The following is a 19,616-nucleotide window of genomic DNA, read 5'->3' as shown; positions in this document are numbered from 1 at the left end:
CTAGTTCCGTCCATTTGCCTGCAAATTTCATGATTTCCTTGTTTTTAATTGCTGAGTAGTAGTCCACTGTGTAAATGTACCACAGTTTTTGTATTGAGTCTTCGGTTCAGGGGCATATAGGTCGCTTCCAATTTCTGGCTATTATGAATAAAGCTGCTACAAACATAGTTGAGCAAATATCCTGTGGTGTATGGTGGAGCATCTTTTGGGTATATGCCCAGGGGTGGTATAGCTTGATCTTGAGGTAGAGGTATTTCCAATTTTCTGAGAGAGTGTCAGAGTGATTTCTAAAGTGGTTGTACAAATTTGCACTCCCCCCAGCAATGGAGGAGTGTTCCTCATTCTCCACATCCTTGCCAGGATGTACTATCCCTTGAGTTTTTGATCTTAGCAGTTCTGATGAGTGTAAGATGGAATCTCAGAGTTAATTTGATTTGCATTTCCCTGATGACTAAGGATGTTGAACATTTCTTTAATTGTTTCTCCACTGTTCAGTATTCTTCTGTTGAGAATTCAGTTTAGCTCTGTTTCCCATTTTCTGATTGGCTTATTTGGTTTGTTGGTGTCTTAATTTCTTGAGTTCTTTATGTATTTTAGATATTAGTCCTTTGTCAGATGTAGGGTTGGTGAAGATCTTTTCCCAGTTCTGTTGACAGTGTTCTTTGCTTTATAGAAGCTTTTCGGTTTCATGAGGTCCCATTTATTAACTGTTGATCTCAGAGCATGAGCTGTTGGTATTCTGAAAGATTCCACCCAGCAGGGGATTGAAACATATGCTAAGACACACAGCCAAACTTTGGTCAGAGCACAGGGAATCTTATGGAAGAGTGGGGATAGAAGGACCCCGAGGAAACAGAAGCTCTGCAAGGAGACCAACAAAGCCAACAAATCTGGGACCAGTGGCGACTGCAGAGAGTGATGCACTATGCATGGAGAGGAACTAGATGCCCTGCTCAGATATAGCCCATGGCAGCTTAGTTTTCATGTGGGTACCCTAGTAAGGGGAACAGGGGCTATCTCTGGCATGGACTCATTTGCCTGCTCTTTGATTACTTCGACCTGACAGAGTGGCCTTGCCAGGTTACAAAGACAGAAGAACTAGGCAGTTCTGGTGAGAGTTGATAGGCCTGGGTCAGATGGTAGGAGAGAAGGGCTCCCCCTTTCTGTGGTTGAGGGGAGGAGAATAGGGGAGAAGTGGGAGGGAAGGTGGGTCTGGAAGGAGATGAGGGGGCTACAATGGGATATAAAGTGAATAAATTGTTATAAAAAATAAAGAAATAATGAGAAAAAAATTAAGCACCCCCCCCCCAAAAGAAAGAACTGACACATGGTTATGACTGAAGAAAATATATTAAGCTTACTAGAACCAAGAATTTAGGAATTTTGTAAAGTCATTGTTAATACTCCTGGTAATGACTGAACAGAAAAATTAAACATAAAAATTGGAAATTATTTTGTTTGTAATTTTTTTTTGAATTGGTATGTGCTGGTCACAATTAAAATGAAATGTAATATTTTCCCACAGGTGAGGTCCCTGGACTGTATACTTTGGAAGAACTAGAGCCTTTACTGTTGCCTCTGAAAGATCAAGCTTCTCAGGATGGCTTTTTTGGACCAGTCTTCAATTACTTCACATACAGTAAGGGACAGAGAATTCATTACTAAGTTTTCAGTTTGACTGGAGTGAAATAAATTCCATTTAATGTGGCCCTCCACTCAGCTTGTTACCTTGACCTCTTGACTTAATTAGGGATGGAGAGGGAATGAAGAAAGTTAATAAGTTAATCAATGATAGATAGCTACACAGAAAAATTGGGTCAGATGGGCTGCGCTTGCTTGGATGAAGTGGAACCCAGAATCTTAGTGCGATTCCTATGCACAGCACGGGAGGCGGAGTTGGCTAGTCTAGCTAGGAGGTACGGTGACTAATCATTCCTAAACACCCATTCTTGTACACTGTCAACATTTGTGCTTAGATCAGAGAAAGATTTTGTCATCACTGAGCCTAACCCAGTTAGGGTCAGACTTTGCTAATCTCTCATGGGTGTGAGGCATTGGTCCTTGACATGGCCATGGACTTGCTTCTTTGGATGTTTTTTCTTTTTTGGTTTTTAAGGTCTCACTGCAGAGCCCTGGCTGTCTTGGAACTTGCCCTGTCACTAGGCTGTCCTAGAACTCACGGAGATCCACTTGCCTTCTCCCCCACATTCTGGGCCTAAAGGAGTGCTTCACCCCTGCATGGACTTTTTTAACAGTGCACATTCACTAGGGGCTTCCACGGCCCTCCCCAATTTAATTTGCCTTAATTTTTCACCAGATTAAAAATATTCTCAAATTAAGGGTTCTGAGGTAGTTACTACCTTTTTCTATTTTTTTTTCCCTGCAGGTTTTAGAAAGTTGCATAGAGGGGCCTATAGTAACAATATCATAGGATATTTTATCAGAGGGCAACGTTAGAATTGCAGTGATCTTTTTTTGGAATACCAGCATTGCTCTTTGCATTTTCATCTGATCATATATGCTTACTGTAGTAGATTTTGTCTTGAATAAGAAAGTAAGCCTTTATGGTGTTTTAAAATGCCAAATAACTATTTATACAGAAGCACTGTCTTATGTACTATGGAAAGAAAATAGAATTTTTTAAAAAGGCAAAAATCACAGCTCCCAGCCATTCCTATACTATATTTTATATTTTTTCTTTGCATGTATGACTTACAAAAACACGTGGTCAAATATTTTTATTTATTCGTTGAGAATCTCATACACATATACCACATATCTTTTTTTTTTTTTTTTTCCCAGAGCTGAGGACCGAACCCAGGGCCTTGCGCTTGCTAGGCAAGCGCTCTACCACTGAGCTAAATCCCCAACCCCAATATACCACTTATCTTGATGATAGCAACCCTTTGCTTTCCCTCTAACTCCTAGGATCTCTCCCACAGCTCACTCCCAAATGATGCCTTCTTATTGTAACTCACTGAGTCCAGCCCTGCTGCCCACCTGCACGTGGCTTTGGGGCAGATAAAGATTTTAGGCAATCTACGAGGGCCCACTTCCTTGAAGAAGCAAGTAGTTTTTTTAACCAGTGTGGTAATCTTGCCTTAATATTATTTTGAGGCTTGCATTTTGTCATAAGCAGGTCCTACTGTTTTATTTACAAACAAACAAACAAACAAAAAAAAAGATCATTCCATTAAACCAGTTCATATACAAATTGCCTGATTTATCATTAGTCTTGTAATTTTCTGTGATTACCGTTTCTTACAAACTTTTCAGGGATTCAACAAAACTTGCATATTGTCTTGATTATGGATTCTGCGAATTTGAACTTCATAATGAACTGTGAGAGTAACCCAGCTTTGCATAAGAAATGTCAGGTGCTGTGGATGGAGGGCTGGTCAGACAGCAGCATGAAGAAGGTATGTTCTGATGTGGAAACTAAGCACATCTGGCTTGAGGTCACTCCCACAGGTTCTGTCTGGTGCTAGTTTGAGCATTAGCTTAACTGAGGCACTGGGCATTTCTATTGTGTTTCTTTTATGTTAGGAAAGTTTAGTTGAATGTAGAATTGTAGATTGAAACTTGTATTTGAGGGTTGAAATTTTAATGAAATAGAGATAAATACCTTTAAAAATTATGCTTTGGATTTGTTAGACTAACAGGTGCTAGCCTAGAATGAAAACCAAATCATAGTAAGTTTTTGGGTTGTTTTTTTTTTTTTTTTCAGGACAGGGTTTCTCTGTGGAGCCCTGGTTGTCCTGGAACTCACTCTATAGACCAGGCTGGCCTTGAATAGAGATCTACCTGCCTCTTCCCCCTGAGTGCTAGAAAAGGTGTGCACCACTACCACCTGGCTATGGAGTTAAGAATTCTCCAAGGTCAAACTTTAAGTTCCTTAAAAAAACCATACTGATACTCTAAAATGCTTAAAGGAATTGCGTTTGAAGTATAAACTCATAGCACCTTTGAAACTACAGTATGCTTATTTTACTTTGAGTTAGTAATAACGTTAGACAGTATGCTTTGAATGATATTCACATTCTCAACTGCTTTCTCAAGTACGTGTTTATGTCCAGTACATTTCAGAGTTAGTGTGCTGTCACAGCACAGACACAGGTCTAGGGTTGAGGTTTCCATAAACAGACAGAGGGCAGGTCTGCTGCTTTGCCCTCCATGAACAGAAAGTGAGCAGGTTTAGAGTGTTGAATAAATACTCTTGTGTATTTTCTCCCCACTTGAGTGTGATGAAGTAAGTGTGAGCTTGGAAATCGAGGACACCTGCACAAATGTAATTATGTTTTACCAAGGAATTTAAGCTGAAAAGAGTTAAGTTAGGGTTTAAAAAAGAGGAGTGGTGATGCAAACATGGTTGAGTCCCTAGAGACTGTAGGCTGGAGCAGAGGCTGGGCAGAGGCTGGTGCTAAGAGGGAGTCAGCTTGGAAGACAAGTGTCTTGGTAAAGGGTGGGATACTCAGAGGTAGAGCTTACCACCCAAGCATGATGCAAGTGTGAGGACCAAGTTTAGATCTCCCAGAAGCCATACAATAAGTAGGGAGGCAGAAGCAGGTGGATCTTTGCGAGTCCAAGGCCATCTTGGTCTACAAAGTGACTCCAGGACAGCCAAGGCTACACATACAAACTCTGTCTCGAAAAACAAAAACAAAGAAAGAAAAGAAAAGAAAAAAGTTGAGCACAGTGGGCACGTAAAAAGGTATGCGTGCTTATAATCCCAACTGTGGGGAAGCAGACACAGGTGGGGCCTTAGCCAGGAAGCAAGAGACCTTGTCTCTGTGGAGGTGTTCGCCATTCCTGAGAATGACACTTGGGTGGCCCTCCGGTTTCTGTGGGCATGAGTACATAATGCTATATGCTTGCACGAACTTCCTCCACAAATGCTCCCCAATACACTGCACTCCACAACTGTTAGAGCTTTGGTGCTTTTCTCATCAACCAGTGAGGGGAAGTTCAGCAGCAGTTAAAGGAGATAGTTTTCAGTTCATTCAGTCTCAAGAAATGTTCTGTATTTTAGATACCAGAAATGTTATTCACTGAAACAGATGGTGAAGAAAAATATGACAAAAAAAGAAAAGACGAAAAGAAAAATAATTCAGGTAGTATTTTGGTTTAATTGTTTTTTTTTTTTTTTAATTTGTACTTAAGAAATGCTACTTGTTCTCATGGTGTATATTCATGGAAGATGATTGTAAATTTAATTCATGAAAATTGTAACAGCCAGATTTACTGTGCATGAATTTTTGTTTGCTTTTTGGTTTTTCGAGACAGGGTTTCTCTGTGTAACAGAGCTCTGGCTGTCTTGGACTCGCTTTGTAGACCAGGCTGGCTTTGAACTCACAGAGATCTGCCTGCCTCTGCCTCCAGAGTGCTGGGATTACAGGAGTGCGCCACCATACTTAGCCTTTTCCATTTTCTTTGTTTGTTTTTTAGTTCATGAAAATTTGAACCCTCTTTATTTTTAAATTAACTTGTGTCATATAGAAGGCAAAACAGTATGTATGAAATTGTCACAAATTTAAAAATATATATTTCTTGGTGTGTGGGCAGATGTAAACTGCTTGTATGCGCACATGCGGGCCTGAACTTGATTTTCAGTTTGGCTCTTGGCTTGTAACCCCAGTTCTAGAGAGACAAAGGATCCTGCCTGACCTCAATGGCTGCAACATCTCCTGGGGAAGGACCCCTGAGGCTGACCTTTGGTCTCCATGTGCATGTGGACTCTCAGATACATGTGTGCCCCACAAACAAATTTTTCTCATCTAGTGAGCTCAAGTCCTGATCATATTGTTTTGACTCATCCATAGATGTGCCGTATAACTTCATTTAACTCTAGAAAGTTTTGTGCTGTTTTGCTGAGTATAGATGGTATAATTTCTCAATTGTAATTTTGACTAAGCCCTTTTTATACCACAGCCACATTCATTCTCTACCATGAGAGTCTAATGTTGAAGTGTTTACTGAACTTGTTTATGCTGAGTGCACAGCTATTTACTGAAGGAGCCAACAGTTTAGTGAAAGCGGGAATCGCGCTTTACACATCAAGCTTCGTGTAGCCAGAGAGTGGTGGTGGAAGTTCATTTACAGTGTGTTGGAAGGTGTGGTGTTAGTGGCGAGTATCACAGGTAGAAGTCCTCTGGACAGCCAGTCTGGAAAAGGTATTTGAAGACAGTTTGGAAAAGCAACATAGGCATTGTTAGGGAGCTGGAAGAAGTAGTGGATGGATCTGAAACACAGTTGGCGCCAGTTTAAATGAAGACACAGGACTGGCAGGGTCAGTGATTCAGAGTTTAGCAGACAGTATTGAATATGCAAGTGAATTTGAGTGATGGGGGAGGGAAGGGTTTGAGAGATTGTTAGGAATATAATCTAGGTCTGTCTCTCTTTTTTCTTCACGGAGTGTGAAGTGGTTAGTACAGGGAAATGACAAGTAACTAGGTCACTTTACAGGTGGATCTCTATGATGTGGGGCCGACAAGGCCTGGACCAAGGAAGAGGTGAGGTGAGAGACAAGGATGGACTAGGAGGGTATTGAGAAATAGTTGCCATCCGGCTACTATATGTAAGGCTGTGACACACAGGAAGGGAGGAGCCAGTGGTCTCACTGGCTTCTGGCCTGGCACAGGAATTAGAAGGTGGCTTCAGTCACTGCAGGAGGGGATGCAGATGGTCAGTGAGGGGGGAGTGTGTGTTTGATCACATATGCTTTCAGTTCCATGTGAGCTTACTCTCAACTGTCTGGTTTTCTTTATCAAATGAGATTTTAATCGCTTTAGAATCCCTTTTCTATTTCAAGTACCTTTTACTGCGTTGACTTTCTGATTACAAGCATCATATAGTTCTAATTAATCTATTGTCTTAAACTAACCAATAGGTAGATTTTACAGCAATAGCCATGTTCACGGGAAATAAGTAACAGTATATGATAGAGCTTACTGCATTCATAGAGATATAGGAACTTGGGAGCACAGGAGCTCTGGATGCTTTTATGTTTTTAAGAAAGGTCTTGTGTTTATAATTATGTAGAGTGGGGTATTTGAGATATAAGTAAGATTATTTGATGTCATTCTTAATGCATCGTGCTTATAAATACTTGTACTTCCTTTCTTTTTCTAGTTGATCCCGACTTTCTAAAATCATTCTTATTAATCCATGAGTCTTGTAAAGCATATGGGGCCACCCCAAGCAGGTACATGACCTTTCTGCGTGTGTATTCTGCCATCAGCAGCAGCAAGAAAAAGGAATTACTGAAAAGACAAAGCCATTTACAGGTAGAGTATTGGTAATCTTGAAAGATTTCGGTTTTAGTTATTAATTATTATATCTTGAGTTACTGCTTATAGGGAATGATTGTGCAGCTCACAATGCCATGTTTCATGTGGCGTATATTTCCTACAAGAAAATAATGTATAATAAACCCTCCAGAAACAGTTAGACTTCTGTATAGTGTTTTCCAGTAGATTACAGTGAGGAGCGTTTCTTCATTAATAATTGTTTCACTTTTAAGAATAACATTTAATGTTTTAGACAGCTATAGTGCTGCCACCTAAGCATTTTTTTTTTTTCTTTTTTTCTTTTTTTTTTATAGAAAGCATTTCTTTTAAAGGTTGAAAAATAATTATTTAGGTGTCATGGTCCATAGTTGTAATCAAAACTTTTAGGAGACTAAGGTAGAAGCATTGGGAGGTAGCCAAACCTTTGTCTCAGGAGACCAGAAAAAAGAAAGAAAACAGAGGAAAAGTAAACAGTGCTTTTGTAAATATTACTAGAAAGGTTAACATTTGACTTTATGAAACTGAAGTTATGTTTTAAAAGTAAATTGATGTTTTTGATTAAAATTATATTTTTTAAAATAATGTTCTTACCCATGCCATTTCACATTCTGAACAGTTTTCTTTGTGTATTATTCTTAATATAGAGATTCAACTTAAATGTGGGTTTAAAGTTCCCCTGAGGTAGAGCTTCAATCTACTAGGTGGTGGCTTCAATCTCTAGCCCCATATGCAGCCCCCCCACACAAACACACACACACACGCACACACGCACACACACACACACCAGAATCCCAGCTTTTAAACTTGGCAGGGAATATTTTCTTTTCCAAAGTTCTACCTTCTTTCTGGTACAATAAAATAATAGGATTCAACTTAATTTAAGACCTACTTGTCTAAATCATGCTTTAAAATTTCTTTTCTTATTTAACCCATTGAGCCCATTTAGTGTTGCCTATGTGTATGTGACTGTGGAGTCATCCCTTGGAACGTGAGGGAGGCTACCTGTGACTACACCCAGAGAGTGAATGCCCACAGCTGCCAGTTACCAGCAACTGTTCAGTGAGGAGTGGATCCCCTTAGGGGCCTCTCTCATACCCAAGCTGGAATTTTTAACTGGGTTTATCTCATGTGAGTCTTGGTCAGGTCACCAAAGCTCCTCTGTTTATTTGTGCAGTAGCCACATCACATCTGGAGGGGAGCATTCCTGGCACTCTCCTCTTCACCCTCTGGTGCTTTGTTTTCTCTCCCTTGATGTTCCTAGGGATTGGTGTACATGCCCCTTTCTGGATGGCTACTGACAGTCTTTCTCTTAGCACTTTAAACGGGATGAATATCTGCATTAAGCACTACCTAATGCAATAAGAAGCTCCTCTGACAAAGACTGGCATCAATCCAGACTGAAGTCTCTGACAACTAGACCATTTGATAGGAAAACAATATCAGTATAGGCTCTCTCTTGGTCCCATGACATCCATAGCATGAGTGTAACAGTGCCTACCATGAACTTGATCATGTGGAGTAGGCCTCAGGTTTAAGCTTGCACTAGAGCACCAGTGAGCGTGTCTCACCTGACAGATCATTAGTGTGGCTTTAGGGTCCGGTGCTGAATAAGAACCTTGATATCTTTTCTGCCTGAGCAGACTGCATAGCACCTTCCTGCTAAATGAAAGCTAGCCAGCAGGACAGAGGCAGGTCAAGATTTATGCCTCACCATCCTGTGTCCAGAGTGTGTGGTGTCTTCACAGTAGTGTCTTACCATCTAGTTCCAATGGGGAATTAAGAGGATGTGGTTTTGGAGGGGGTATTTCCTGACTTAGATCATATTGGTGTTTGGGTAAAGTATTTGAATGTGCACAGCTGTTCCTGCATTGAGTCACCAGATCTCGGTCAATGTTGATTATGTTCTCCTTTCTCCTTGGCCATCTCTCTAAATCTGAGAGGGAGAGAAACCTAGCCTACCTAACAGAAGAGAAAGAATTTGCTGTGTGGCCATTACTTAGATTAGCGATGGCGAGTAGGACAGAGGGCTCTAATGGCCATGTCAGGCCCAGTGCCTTCTCAGAACAGAGGTACTTTTGACAGTGTCCACCAGCACTGTTTGTGGGGTGCACAAAGACAAACCAAGCCGCCTGTAAGGAAGACTCACTCTGGTTACAGACCAGAAGGGTCACTGAACATTTCTTTCCTTTCTGTCACATACAGTGAATAAAAAAGATTAATTCCGCTGATTATATTATTGAATATTCTGTTGTTCTGTCCAGCATTCACTGTTAGGCTTTAAGGCAGTGGTTCTCAACCTTCATAATGTGGCGACTCTTTAATATAATTCTTCCTGTGGTGACCCCAACCTAAAATTATTTTGTTATTTTTACAACTATTACGTAACTATAATTTTGCTGCTGCTGGGAATTGTAATGTAAATATTTGTTATGCAGGACATCTGATATGTGACTCCAAAGGGGTCAAGAACCACTGCTTTAAAGGGTTTTTCCTTAAATCGCTGTCAAGTATTTTATTGCATTATTGATGGATATGACACTTACTAAAACATTCTAATTAGCAATAAGAAGAAGATGGTCCTCTTCCCCACTTACTAGATTGTTTCACAGGGCTTGCCTGTGTGCATGTAGAGTTCTTTATTTTATATCTCCAATCAATACTGTGTTGATTTAGGCTGGTGTGTCTAAACTAAATGAAGCCAAAGCTCTGGTGGATGAGCTGAACAGAAAGGCCGGCGAGCAGAGCGTTCTGCTCCGGATGAAGCAGGATGAGGCCGACGCTGCGCTTCAGGAGATCACAGTGTCCATGCAGGTGGGGATTGGGAGGGCTGGAGCCATAGATAAATAAGTGAAGTGGAGGTCGTCTGTAGCACTTGTCAGTGTGAGGAAAAAAAAAAAAAAAAACATTGTATGGTTGCTCACCCAGTCTCTCACAGTGAGCATTAGAGGACTTGTATGTCATTTTTCCTCATTGGTCATACTAATGGTATCTCATATTCATTTATATCAGCTGTTCATATATTAAAATCAGTGTGGACCTCTGTACAACTGACATTTATGTTCTGCTTGCGAAATAGGTATCTCTTTTAACTTACTCTCTCCTTCAGACTGTGGCATTTTTACTCCTTTTAATACTTTAAAGATTCATAAAACATCTTATTTTTTCACTTCGTTTGTTTATTTATTTATATTCACTTTACAGCCTGATCCCAGCCCCTTCCTCTTCTCCTCTCAGTCCTACCCTCATGCCTCCTCTTCCCATTCACCCTTTCTCCTTTTTTCTCAGAGAAGGGGAGGCTCCTCAGGGGTTCCAGCCCACCTGGCACCTCAAGTCGCAGCAGGACTAGGAGCATCCTCTCCCATTGAGGCCAGACAAGGCAGCCCATCTAGGGGAAAGGATCCCGTGACAGACAACAGAGTCAGAGAAAGCCCCTTTTCCCATTATTAGAAGACCCACATTATGAACAGATTGTACATTTGCTACACATTTGTACATGTTTAGGTCTAACCCATGCATGTTCTTTGGTTGTTGGTTCAATCTCAGTGAGTCCCCATAGGCCCAAGTTGCTTGACCCTATAGGTCTTCTTGTAGTGTCCTTGACCCCTCCAGCTCTTTCTTGTCTTCCTCCCACTCTTCCACAAGAGTCCCTTAACTTGGCCTATTGTTTGGCTGTGTGTCTGTGCATCTGTTTCCATCAGCTGCTAGATGAAGCCTCTCAGAAGATAGTTATGCTAGGCTCCTGTCTGCAAGCATAGCAGAGTATCATTAATAGTGTCATGGGTTGGCTCTCTCCCATGGGTGGGTCTCAAGTTGGACTAGTCATTGGTTGACCATTCCTTCCATCTCTGCTCCATCTTTACCCCTGCTCATCTTGGAGGCAGGACAAATTTTGGGTTGAAGGTTTTATGGATGTTTTGGTGTCCTTCTTACTTCACCTGGCTATAGGCAACTCCAGGCTCCTTAACCCTTGCTGCTAGGGTCACCCGCATAAACTTCCAGGAGCCTCCCCCTTCGTAGAACTATCCCCTCCACACACACACACACACACACACACACACACACATGGATTTCTGTTCTCCTTTCCAGGATTCCCTAACCCCATCCCACTTATGCTCCTCACCTGTCTCCAAACCAGTTCTCTCCGTCTGTCTACTTCAGGTGTCTATTTTATTTCCTCTTGTTAGTAAAATTTAAGCATCCTCCCTTGGACACTCCTTGGCTTCTTTGGGTCTGTAGATTGTAGCATGCTTAGCCTATATTTATGGCTAATACAAACTTATAAGTGAGTACTAATATAAACTTTTATCATGTGTGTCTTTCTGGGTCTGGGTTACCTCACTCAGGATGATCTTTTCTATTTTATCCATTTGCCTGCAAATTACATGATGCCTTTGTTTTTAATTTCAGAGTAGTATTTTGTAAAAGTGCCACACTTTTTTTTTTTTTAATCATTCTTCAGTATAGGGACATCCAGGTTGTTTCCAGAATCTGGCTATTACAAATAAAGCTGCTATGAATATACTTGAGCAAGTGTCCTTGTTGGATGGTGGAGCGTCTTTTGGATGTATGCTCAGGAGTGGTATAGCTGGGTCTTGAGGTAGAGCTGTTGCCAGTTTTCTGAGAAAGCTCCATATTGAGTTTCACAGTGGCTGTACAAGTTTGCACTCCCACCAGCAATGGAGGAGAGTTCCCCTTTCTCCACATCCAGTATCTTTTAAAAACTCACATTTAGATTTCAGTTTCTTTTAAATTACATTTCCTAAGCATCACCTTTCTTTCACTGAGCTTATTCCAAGGAACTTTCAAAGAAGTTCCTTCTTTGCCTGGGTGTTGTGTCTGCATTTCTCATTGCATCGTTTCACCACCAGCATCAGAGGACTGGAAAGCTGTCCATTCCCTTTTTGTTCTGCAGCCAAGTTTCTCTTTTGAACTTAACTGTCCTTGAAATAGATGTACTCAGCCCAGATTTCCACTTGCAGAATAAGGAAGGCTTGAGAATGAACTCATGATTTTCCTTTTCTGTGTTTCTGTTCTGCTGATGGTGGTGAAGTAGAGCTAAGTTTTGAAGACACACCTTATAAACCATGCCAGATCTCTGTGCCATCATTCTGTCTTATCTGTCGCTCAAATGGACTTTCTGGTTGTCCTGTTTTGTTTTTTGTTTTTTTTTTTTTTTTTTTTTTTTTTTTTTTTTTTTTTTTTTTTTTTTGTCAAATTGATATAAGGTAGAGTTATCTGGGAAGAGGATCCTCAATTGAGAAACCTACCTTCATTCCGCCATTGACCTAAAATTAATATAAAAACTTAGGAAACATTGTTTCAGCAAAGGCTAAATGTTTGTTATGCTTTTACACACTGGGAGCATTATAAGTGATTATAATGCCATGATCCTATTCCTGTAGGATGCTAGTGAGCAAAAGACAGAACTTGAAAGACTGAAACAGAAAATAGCAGAAGAAGTTGTTAAAATTGAAGAGAGAAAAAGTAAAATTGATGATGAATTAAAAGAAGTACAAGTAAGTTAAAAATATGTTCTAATCAAATGTGAGTATGATCCTTTCACATATTTGCCTACCATTGTATTTGAGTGTAAATGTTACTGTCGCTTAGCTTATTTTATACCCTGTTGTCAGTGTTCTCTGTGCCCAGAGTATCAGTCATGGAAATAGAAGCAAGCAGGAGAGCCATCCAGGGATTAAGTAGGGCAGACTGTTGAGTCTGTTTTCTCCAAATTTGACCAAGTGACCAGACTTTTCCTACAATATAAAGGAACCCTGGAAAATGGAAGAAGTATCCCAAAACAGATTTGCCGAATGAGAATGATGCAGTCGTGGTGGCAAAATGCGTTATTTTCCTTTATGTGTTTAAGGGAGGAAGGCTGTTAGTGACTATAGTCATTTTACTAAAATGTCAGTATGTATTACATGATTGTAAAATGTACTGATTTTTAAGAACACGTTGACAGTGTTTTGATTGATGTTTGTCTCTTAGCCTCTAGTCAATGAAGCTAAGCTAGCAGTTGGAAACATCAGGCCAGAATCTCTTTCAGAAATACGCTCACTACGCATGCCGCCAGATGTAATCCGAGATATCCTTGAAGGAGTTTTGAGGTTAATGGGTATCTTTGATACATCATGGGTAAGCATGAAAAGGTAAGTTTTTAGTTTATTCAAAACTTTGTTTTTCAGCAACGAACTTTACCTTACTGCATGCATATAGCTTTAGTTCACAGCTTTGGAGGTATTCATCAGGTCAGGGAGGGGTGGGCCAGCTCACATCACCAGGGCTGCTGCTCCAGCCTGTGGGGTTGTGCTGTGCATTAAGCTTCTCTAGACGTATCATAGGATGCTAGAGGCTATCCCAACGTAGAGAATCCCTGACAAAGTAAAGGCTAATCTCCTAGGTGATTCTATACCCTGGTGAGGTGATAATCAATATCAACTGCACATTGGCTAAACCTCTAAGGCATATTTTCCTTTATATTTCCTTAGGAAGTAGGTATTCCCACTGTGACAGCATCCTGCCCTCAGGTCATCTCACCATAAGGACATCCCACCATAAGGGCAGCCCACTGGGAGGGCAGCCAATACTGAGGGCAGCCCACTGTGATAACAGCCCACACTGAGGGCAGCCCACTGTGAGGACAGCCCGCTGGGATAACAGCCCACTGGGATAACAGCCCACACTGAGGGCAGCCCACTGTGAGGACAGCCCACTGGGATAACAGCCCACACTGAGGGCAGCCCATTGTGGGAGTGTCTCACAGAAATTAAACTGGGTCATGAAAAGGAGACAAGTTCTTGCCCCAAAGCCAGCCATTTTCTTCATCCACAAAGCCAATCCAAGTGCCCACTACTGCCTCTGAATTATCCCCAGAACTGTCTGTTGTCTCCTTTCCATTAGAAGGTTGTCTCAAGGACACCACTTATCCATCAAGTTAGCAGTCTCTGCCTTCAGCCTTCCTGGAACAGGGCTCAGCTTCCTGAACAGCACATGTGCCTTATCCCCTCCCTAGACAGAATGACTGCTTCAGCTGCATTTACTTTTCCTCCCCATCTTCTACAGTTGTGGTAGTTCCGCTGTGCTCTGGCACCTTGTCTTGGGTGATCTACCTCCTGTGGTTGTCGTTATGGCTGCCTATCAGGATCATTCTTGATATTTTGTTTACTATTTCTCAAACTAACTTTTATCTAAAGAGATAGTATAAAGTGTTGTTAGCCTTGCTGGTACTTGGGTGGAAGGATATCTGGGAAATCCACAACTCAGAGGCCTGGGAAGTTATCCCAGCTCTGAGGTAGGACAGTGTCCCAAGGGTATCCTGAGACATGGGAACCCAGGAACCACATAGCTCTGGGGTGGAACAGTGAAGGGTATCCTGAGGCACAGAAGCCTAGTAACCAACAGCTCCAGGAAGAGGCCTCCTCAGCAGAGACATTTTAGCTCCTCGGAGATGGTTGCCCCAACTGTTGATGAACTGAGATGCTTAGGAGCCTGAATGCCACTCCTTCACTTCATTACTCTCTTCTTCATTGCTTCTATAATGAGAGAGTCACACCAGGCAGTACATCTCTTAAAGGAAGTTTATTTCAGGGATGAATACAGGTGTGACCACCTCTCTTCCCGGGAGAAGGCAGCAGGGAAGTGGACAGACTTTATATAGGGTTTCTTAGGGGGCAGAGCTTTCTAGGGAAGGGATTTCCAGACCAAGTATTAGGGAGCATCCCTGAGCTTAGGGAGCTCAGGGATTGGTGGGGATTTTCTGTTCAGGGATTTGTCAGTTTTCCTGCTCAGGGATTGGTGGGTTTTTGTCCATACTTTTCACTTCAAATTAGCATAATCTGGTATGAATCCTACTAAGGAGCTGGAGATGACAGGAGTTGGGGAGAAGGCTGCTGGAGCTTTCTCAGGCAGGGGCTTTGGCCACTTTTCAGCCTTGAGGGGTTATAAAGTACGCAAAAAGTTCAGAATTTACAAACAATCAACTGTGAAGGCAGTAGGCTGGAGCAGGAAAGGTTGTCGTCATCATGGACAGCTCGCATGGTGTCAGCAGGTGTTCTGAGGCAGGAAAGGTACAGGCTCCCACAGCAGGAGGCTGAGGCAGGAAAGTCACCATGGACAGCTCCCACATTGTTGCTGACAGGAGCCGCCATTTTGTCTACAGTCTCTACAACCCCAGGAGTGGAAGGAGGACAGCTAGCCACTTGTAGTTTTAGTGGCCTGCTGCTCAAGAGCTAGGCATAGCTCTTGGGTTAGGGTATATGGAGGATCAGAGGACTGCCACAGCAGGGGGCCAGTGGGTCACAGGACTGGGGTGGCAGAGGGCCACTTGGATTTGCTAGTGCTGGAGGGTCAGGCAACAGGGGATCATCAGGGCTTGGGGGGGAATCGGGACAGTTTGGGATGACAGGCTTCTTGGGCTTGGTGGTGGCCTGCCAATTCTTGAGATGGCCTGCTGCAGCTTAGGCAGTACTGCAGCTTGGGGTAGTATCGCCGCCACCATCCCTCTGCTCTGGCAGCTTTGGCTTCTTTGATTGCTGCAGCTGCTGTAGCTATGAAAGCCTGACACAGAGGCTGTCCTGAAATGTCAAGGTATGTGTGATAATATAAAAATGTAAGTATTTTTTCTCTCCAGTTGATTATTCAAAGGGTTAACTGAGGAAGAGGAGTGCCTGAGAATCTTTAAGAATGACCACTAAATTTAGTAACTTATTTAATCCTTATATAGTAGATAAACATTGTGATTTCACTGTAAGTTACTGATGAAGAAATTATAATCACTATTGTGAGAGTCTTGTACTTTGGGGATGTTTTGGAGAAAGAGTGGGTGAGAGAAAAAGGGTAGTAAACAGCAGAAGTAAGGGAGAGAGGCTACGGGAGGAGTGAGTGAATTAGAATAAAACAAGACATAAACTAGAAGCGGAGAGAATTAACATGGAGCCACTTAGCTTCAAGTCTTTCACAGAACATTGGTGCTGGGGTTTATGTAGTTGATAACCATATTGATGATAAGGAGTTCTTTTTACTTCTGGAGATAGGGGTTAGGATGAGAAACGTGCAATACTTGACAGCAGGGAGAGTGGCTGTCTAGACAGTGTGATTGTCACAGTCCATGTGCTGGCCGGCTTGTCACAGGATGGCAGAAAGCTTGCTTCATGCTCCTAAACCGTAGGTTTCTTGTTCATTAAAGCATAATAGTTACTAGCTCTATGTTGAATCTTCATATCCTCTGTTGTTAACTAATTGGCTTTAAGTACTATCGACATCACATTTATTTAGGAAGAACAATTTTTAGTAGCCATATTTGAGTTATTGTGCCTTCTTTCTAGCTTCCTTGCTAAAAGGGGTGTGAGAGAAGACATTGCAACTTTTGATGCCCGGAACATCCCGAAGGAGATACGGGAGAGTGTGGAGGACATTCTCTTCAAAAACAAAGCCTCTTTCGATCCAAAGGTAGTTTTGTTTTTCACTCTATGTAAACAGCTTTTTACTTTGGGATACTTTGTCATTACCATTTGTCTCGGTTGTCTAAAAGCTAATATTAAGGAAAAAACAAAGTTTTAAGGTCTGCTATCCTCCATGGGCTTTGAATCTAGAGTTTATTGTCTTCTTATGCTTTCCTTTTCTTTCTTTTTTTTCCCCCTCATAATTCCTCATTGCTTTTTCTTCTTCTGGGTATGTCTGCAGCAATGGGCATCTGTTTCTGCAAACATACATCAAATTTCAATAAAGTTTAACTTCAATTATTCTGACACTTTTTAAATTCTTTATTTAAATGTTAAGTCTTCTTTGACAAAAATAACAATGCTTTTTAAAATTACTCTCATTTAATAAAAGCTTATCACATATAGAGGGGAAAATGGCATGTGTATTCTTTATCAAGGAGACAGAACAGTCATGTGCATTCTAAATGATCACATGTACTTTAAAAATTTTAACTTTAAACTGCAAGTGAGTTCAGAAATACTTATTTCTTTTAATAAAAACAGTTTACTATAGTTTAAACCATCAATCAAAAGCTTAAGTAAAATTTTTAAATAAATGCCTAGATAAAATATTGACATTATCTTTATGTGTATTCAATGTTAAGTCAGGTACGGATACCTTGTAATGATTTTTTTTTGTTGTTGTTTCAGAATGCTAAGCGTGCCAGCACTGCAGCTGCTCCTTTGGCTGCTTGGGTTAAGGCTAACGTACAGTACTCCCATGTCTTGGAACGGATCCAGCCTCTGGAAACGGAGCAGTCAGGATTAGAGTCGTAAGTAAAACACCAAGTAAGATGGTCTGACCTGCATTGCCATCAGTTTGATGCATGTATTATATTGTTCATGGTTATTTTGGTTTGAGGTGTTTGTTTTGCCCCGACCTCAAAATGGCAGCTGACAAAGTAAACTTACAGATGAGTTAGTGAAATCCCAAGGTAAGAACCTAACGGATCCACAAAACAGCCAGCTTGAGGACGGATGGCAGAAGCCACTAGTGTCTCCTATGTCTGGGTTGAACAAGTAGGTGTTTGTCCAGAAGAGCCAACGTGGAAAAAGAATGGCTTAGCATTTAGAACATGTGTAATGTTACTTCTGCATTGGCTATCTGGGAATTATTTAAGATGTGTTTCCTCAAATAGCATCTGAGCAGGTAAGAAGAATAGTCACCTACTTAGCCTTGGAGATTGGAGATGCACTTTGCTATTGTTATTAGCCCCACATTCTATTTATTTCATTTATTCTAAATGCAAGCCAAGAGGTTTATTGCATGTGTCATTAACTTTGGATATTACCTAGAAAACCCATTCTAGTGAAAAATTCGATTTGTTTTTAAATATTAATTATATAAAAATTTTGTATTAAGTCATTTTGGCTGTTTATTATTATTATTATTATTATTATTATTATTATTATTATTATTATAGTTGGGACATGTGTTTTATGAGTTTATTTTCTGTCTTCCATATCTTTTTTGTACCCCCTTTCTTGACTTAGTGGAGATTAAACCCCAAATCTTGGGCTTGCTAAGACCAAAGCTCCACCGCTGTGCTGCATCCCTTTTCCCCCTGAGAGTTGCTTCTGCTCGCTGTATGATTCTTCACAGTAACAGCTGACCTCACTTTGAAAATGGGCATCCTTTTCCCACATTCTCTTCTGTCAGGTTTAGTGTGTCTGGTTTATGTTGAGGTCTTTGATCCACTTGGACTTGAGTTTTGTTCAGAGTGATAGACATGGATCTATTTGTATTCTTCTACATGCCAAGATCCAGTTATACCAGCACCATTTGTTTTCTTTTTTACAAAACTTCTTGAACAGAACACCAGTAGCACAGGTGCTAATATTGACAGTTAATAAATGGGACCTCATAAAATTGAATAGTTTCTGTAAGGCAAAGGACACCATCAATAAAACAAAATGGCAGCCTACCTAATGGGAAAAGATTTTCATTTAATCCATATCTGGCAAATGACTACTATCCAAAATATATAAAGAACTCAAGAAACTAGACATAAACAAGCCAGATAATTCAATTGAAAAATGGGTTATAGATCTAAACAGACAATTCTCAACAGAGGAATCTCAAATGGCTGAGAAACATTTAAGCAAATGTTCAACATCAGGGAAATGCGGACCAAAATGACTCTGAGATTCCATCTTACACCTGTCAGAATGGCTAAGATCAAAAACACAAGTAACAACTCATGGTGGTGAGGTGTGGAGCAATGGGAAAACTCCTCTGTTGCTAGTGAGAGTGCAAACTTGTACTGCTACTTTGGGAATCAGTATTGTGGTTTTCCAGAAAATTGGGAATTAATCTATTTACAGACCCAGCTATACCACTCCTTGACATATACACAAAGGACGCTCCACCATACCATAAGGACACTTGCTCAACTATATTCAGAGCAGCTTTATTAATAGTAGCCAGAATCTGGAAACAATCTAGATGCCCCTGGACTGAAGAATAGATAAAGAAAACGTGGTGCCTTTATACAATAGTATTATTCAGCTGTTAAAAAAAAATGACACCATAAAATTTTCAGGCAAATGGGTGGAACTAAAAAAAAAAAAAAATCACCCAGAGTGAGGTAACCCAGAAAGACAAACATGATATGTACTCAGTTATAAATGGATATTAGCTATAAAGGAAAGGCTAAACATGCTACAGTCTATAGACCCATAAAGGGCAAGTAACAAGGAAAAGCCAACAGAGGGGTAGAATAGCTTTCAAGAGTTGACTTAGCACAGTAGGGATGAGAATGGGAGAGATCAGGTTGGGGTTGGAAGAAGAGAGTCCTGGGAGAGACAACTGGAGAAGGGGTTATTTGTAGAAGGTGGAAACCTAGTG

At 41.0% G+C, this 19,616-nt stretch overlaps 1 protein-coding gene across 2 annotated transcripts in view; it reads left to right on the top strand.

Annotated features, from left to right (window-relative positions):
• Positions 1–19,616, top strand: part of Dync2h1 (dynein cytoplasmic 2 heavy chain 1) — a 204,942-nt gene that overhangs the window by 72,803 nt on the left and 112,523 nt on the right. For both annotated transcript variants that reach the window (XM_055615497.1, XM_055615496.1), the window contains exons 51-59: positions 1,526–1,639; positions 3,277–3,419; positions 5,030–5,111; positions 7,129–7,283; positions 9,960–10,097; positions 12,689–12,802; positions 13,278–13,438; positions 16,613–16,736; positions 17,420–17,541. In XM_055615497.1, coding sequence (XP_055471472.1) covers positions 1,526–1,639; positions 3,277–3,419; positions 5,030–5,111; positions 7,129–7,283; positions 9,960–10,097; positions 12,689–12,802; positions 13,278–13,438; positions 16,613–16,736; positions 17,420–17,541 — 1,153 coding nt within the window. The remainder of the gene's footprint in view (positions 1–1,525; positions 1,640–3,276; positions 3,420–5,029; positions 5,112–7,128; positions 7,284–9,959; positions 10,098–12,688; positions 12,803–13,277; positions 13,439–16,612; positions 16,737–17,419; positions 17,542–19,616) is intronic.

This window comes from Psammomys obesus, unplaced genomic scaffold (genome assembly GCF_907164565.1).
Source record: "Psammomys obesus unplaced genomic scaffold, mPsaObe1.curated_primary_1811, whole genome shotgun sequence".
Lineage (NCBI taxonomy): Eukaryota > Metazoa > Chordata > Mammalia > Rodentia > Muridae > Psammomys > Psammomys obesus.
This window is presented reverse-complemented; position numbering and strand designations above follow the sequence as displayed.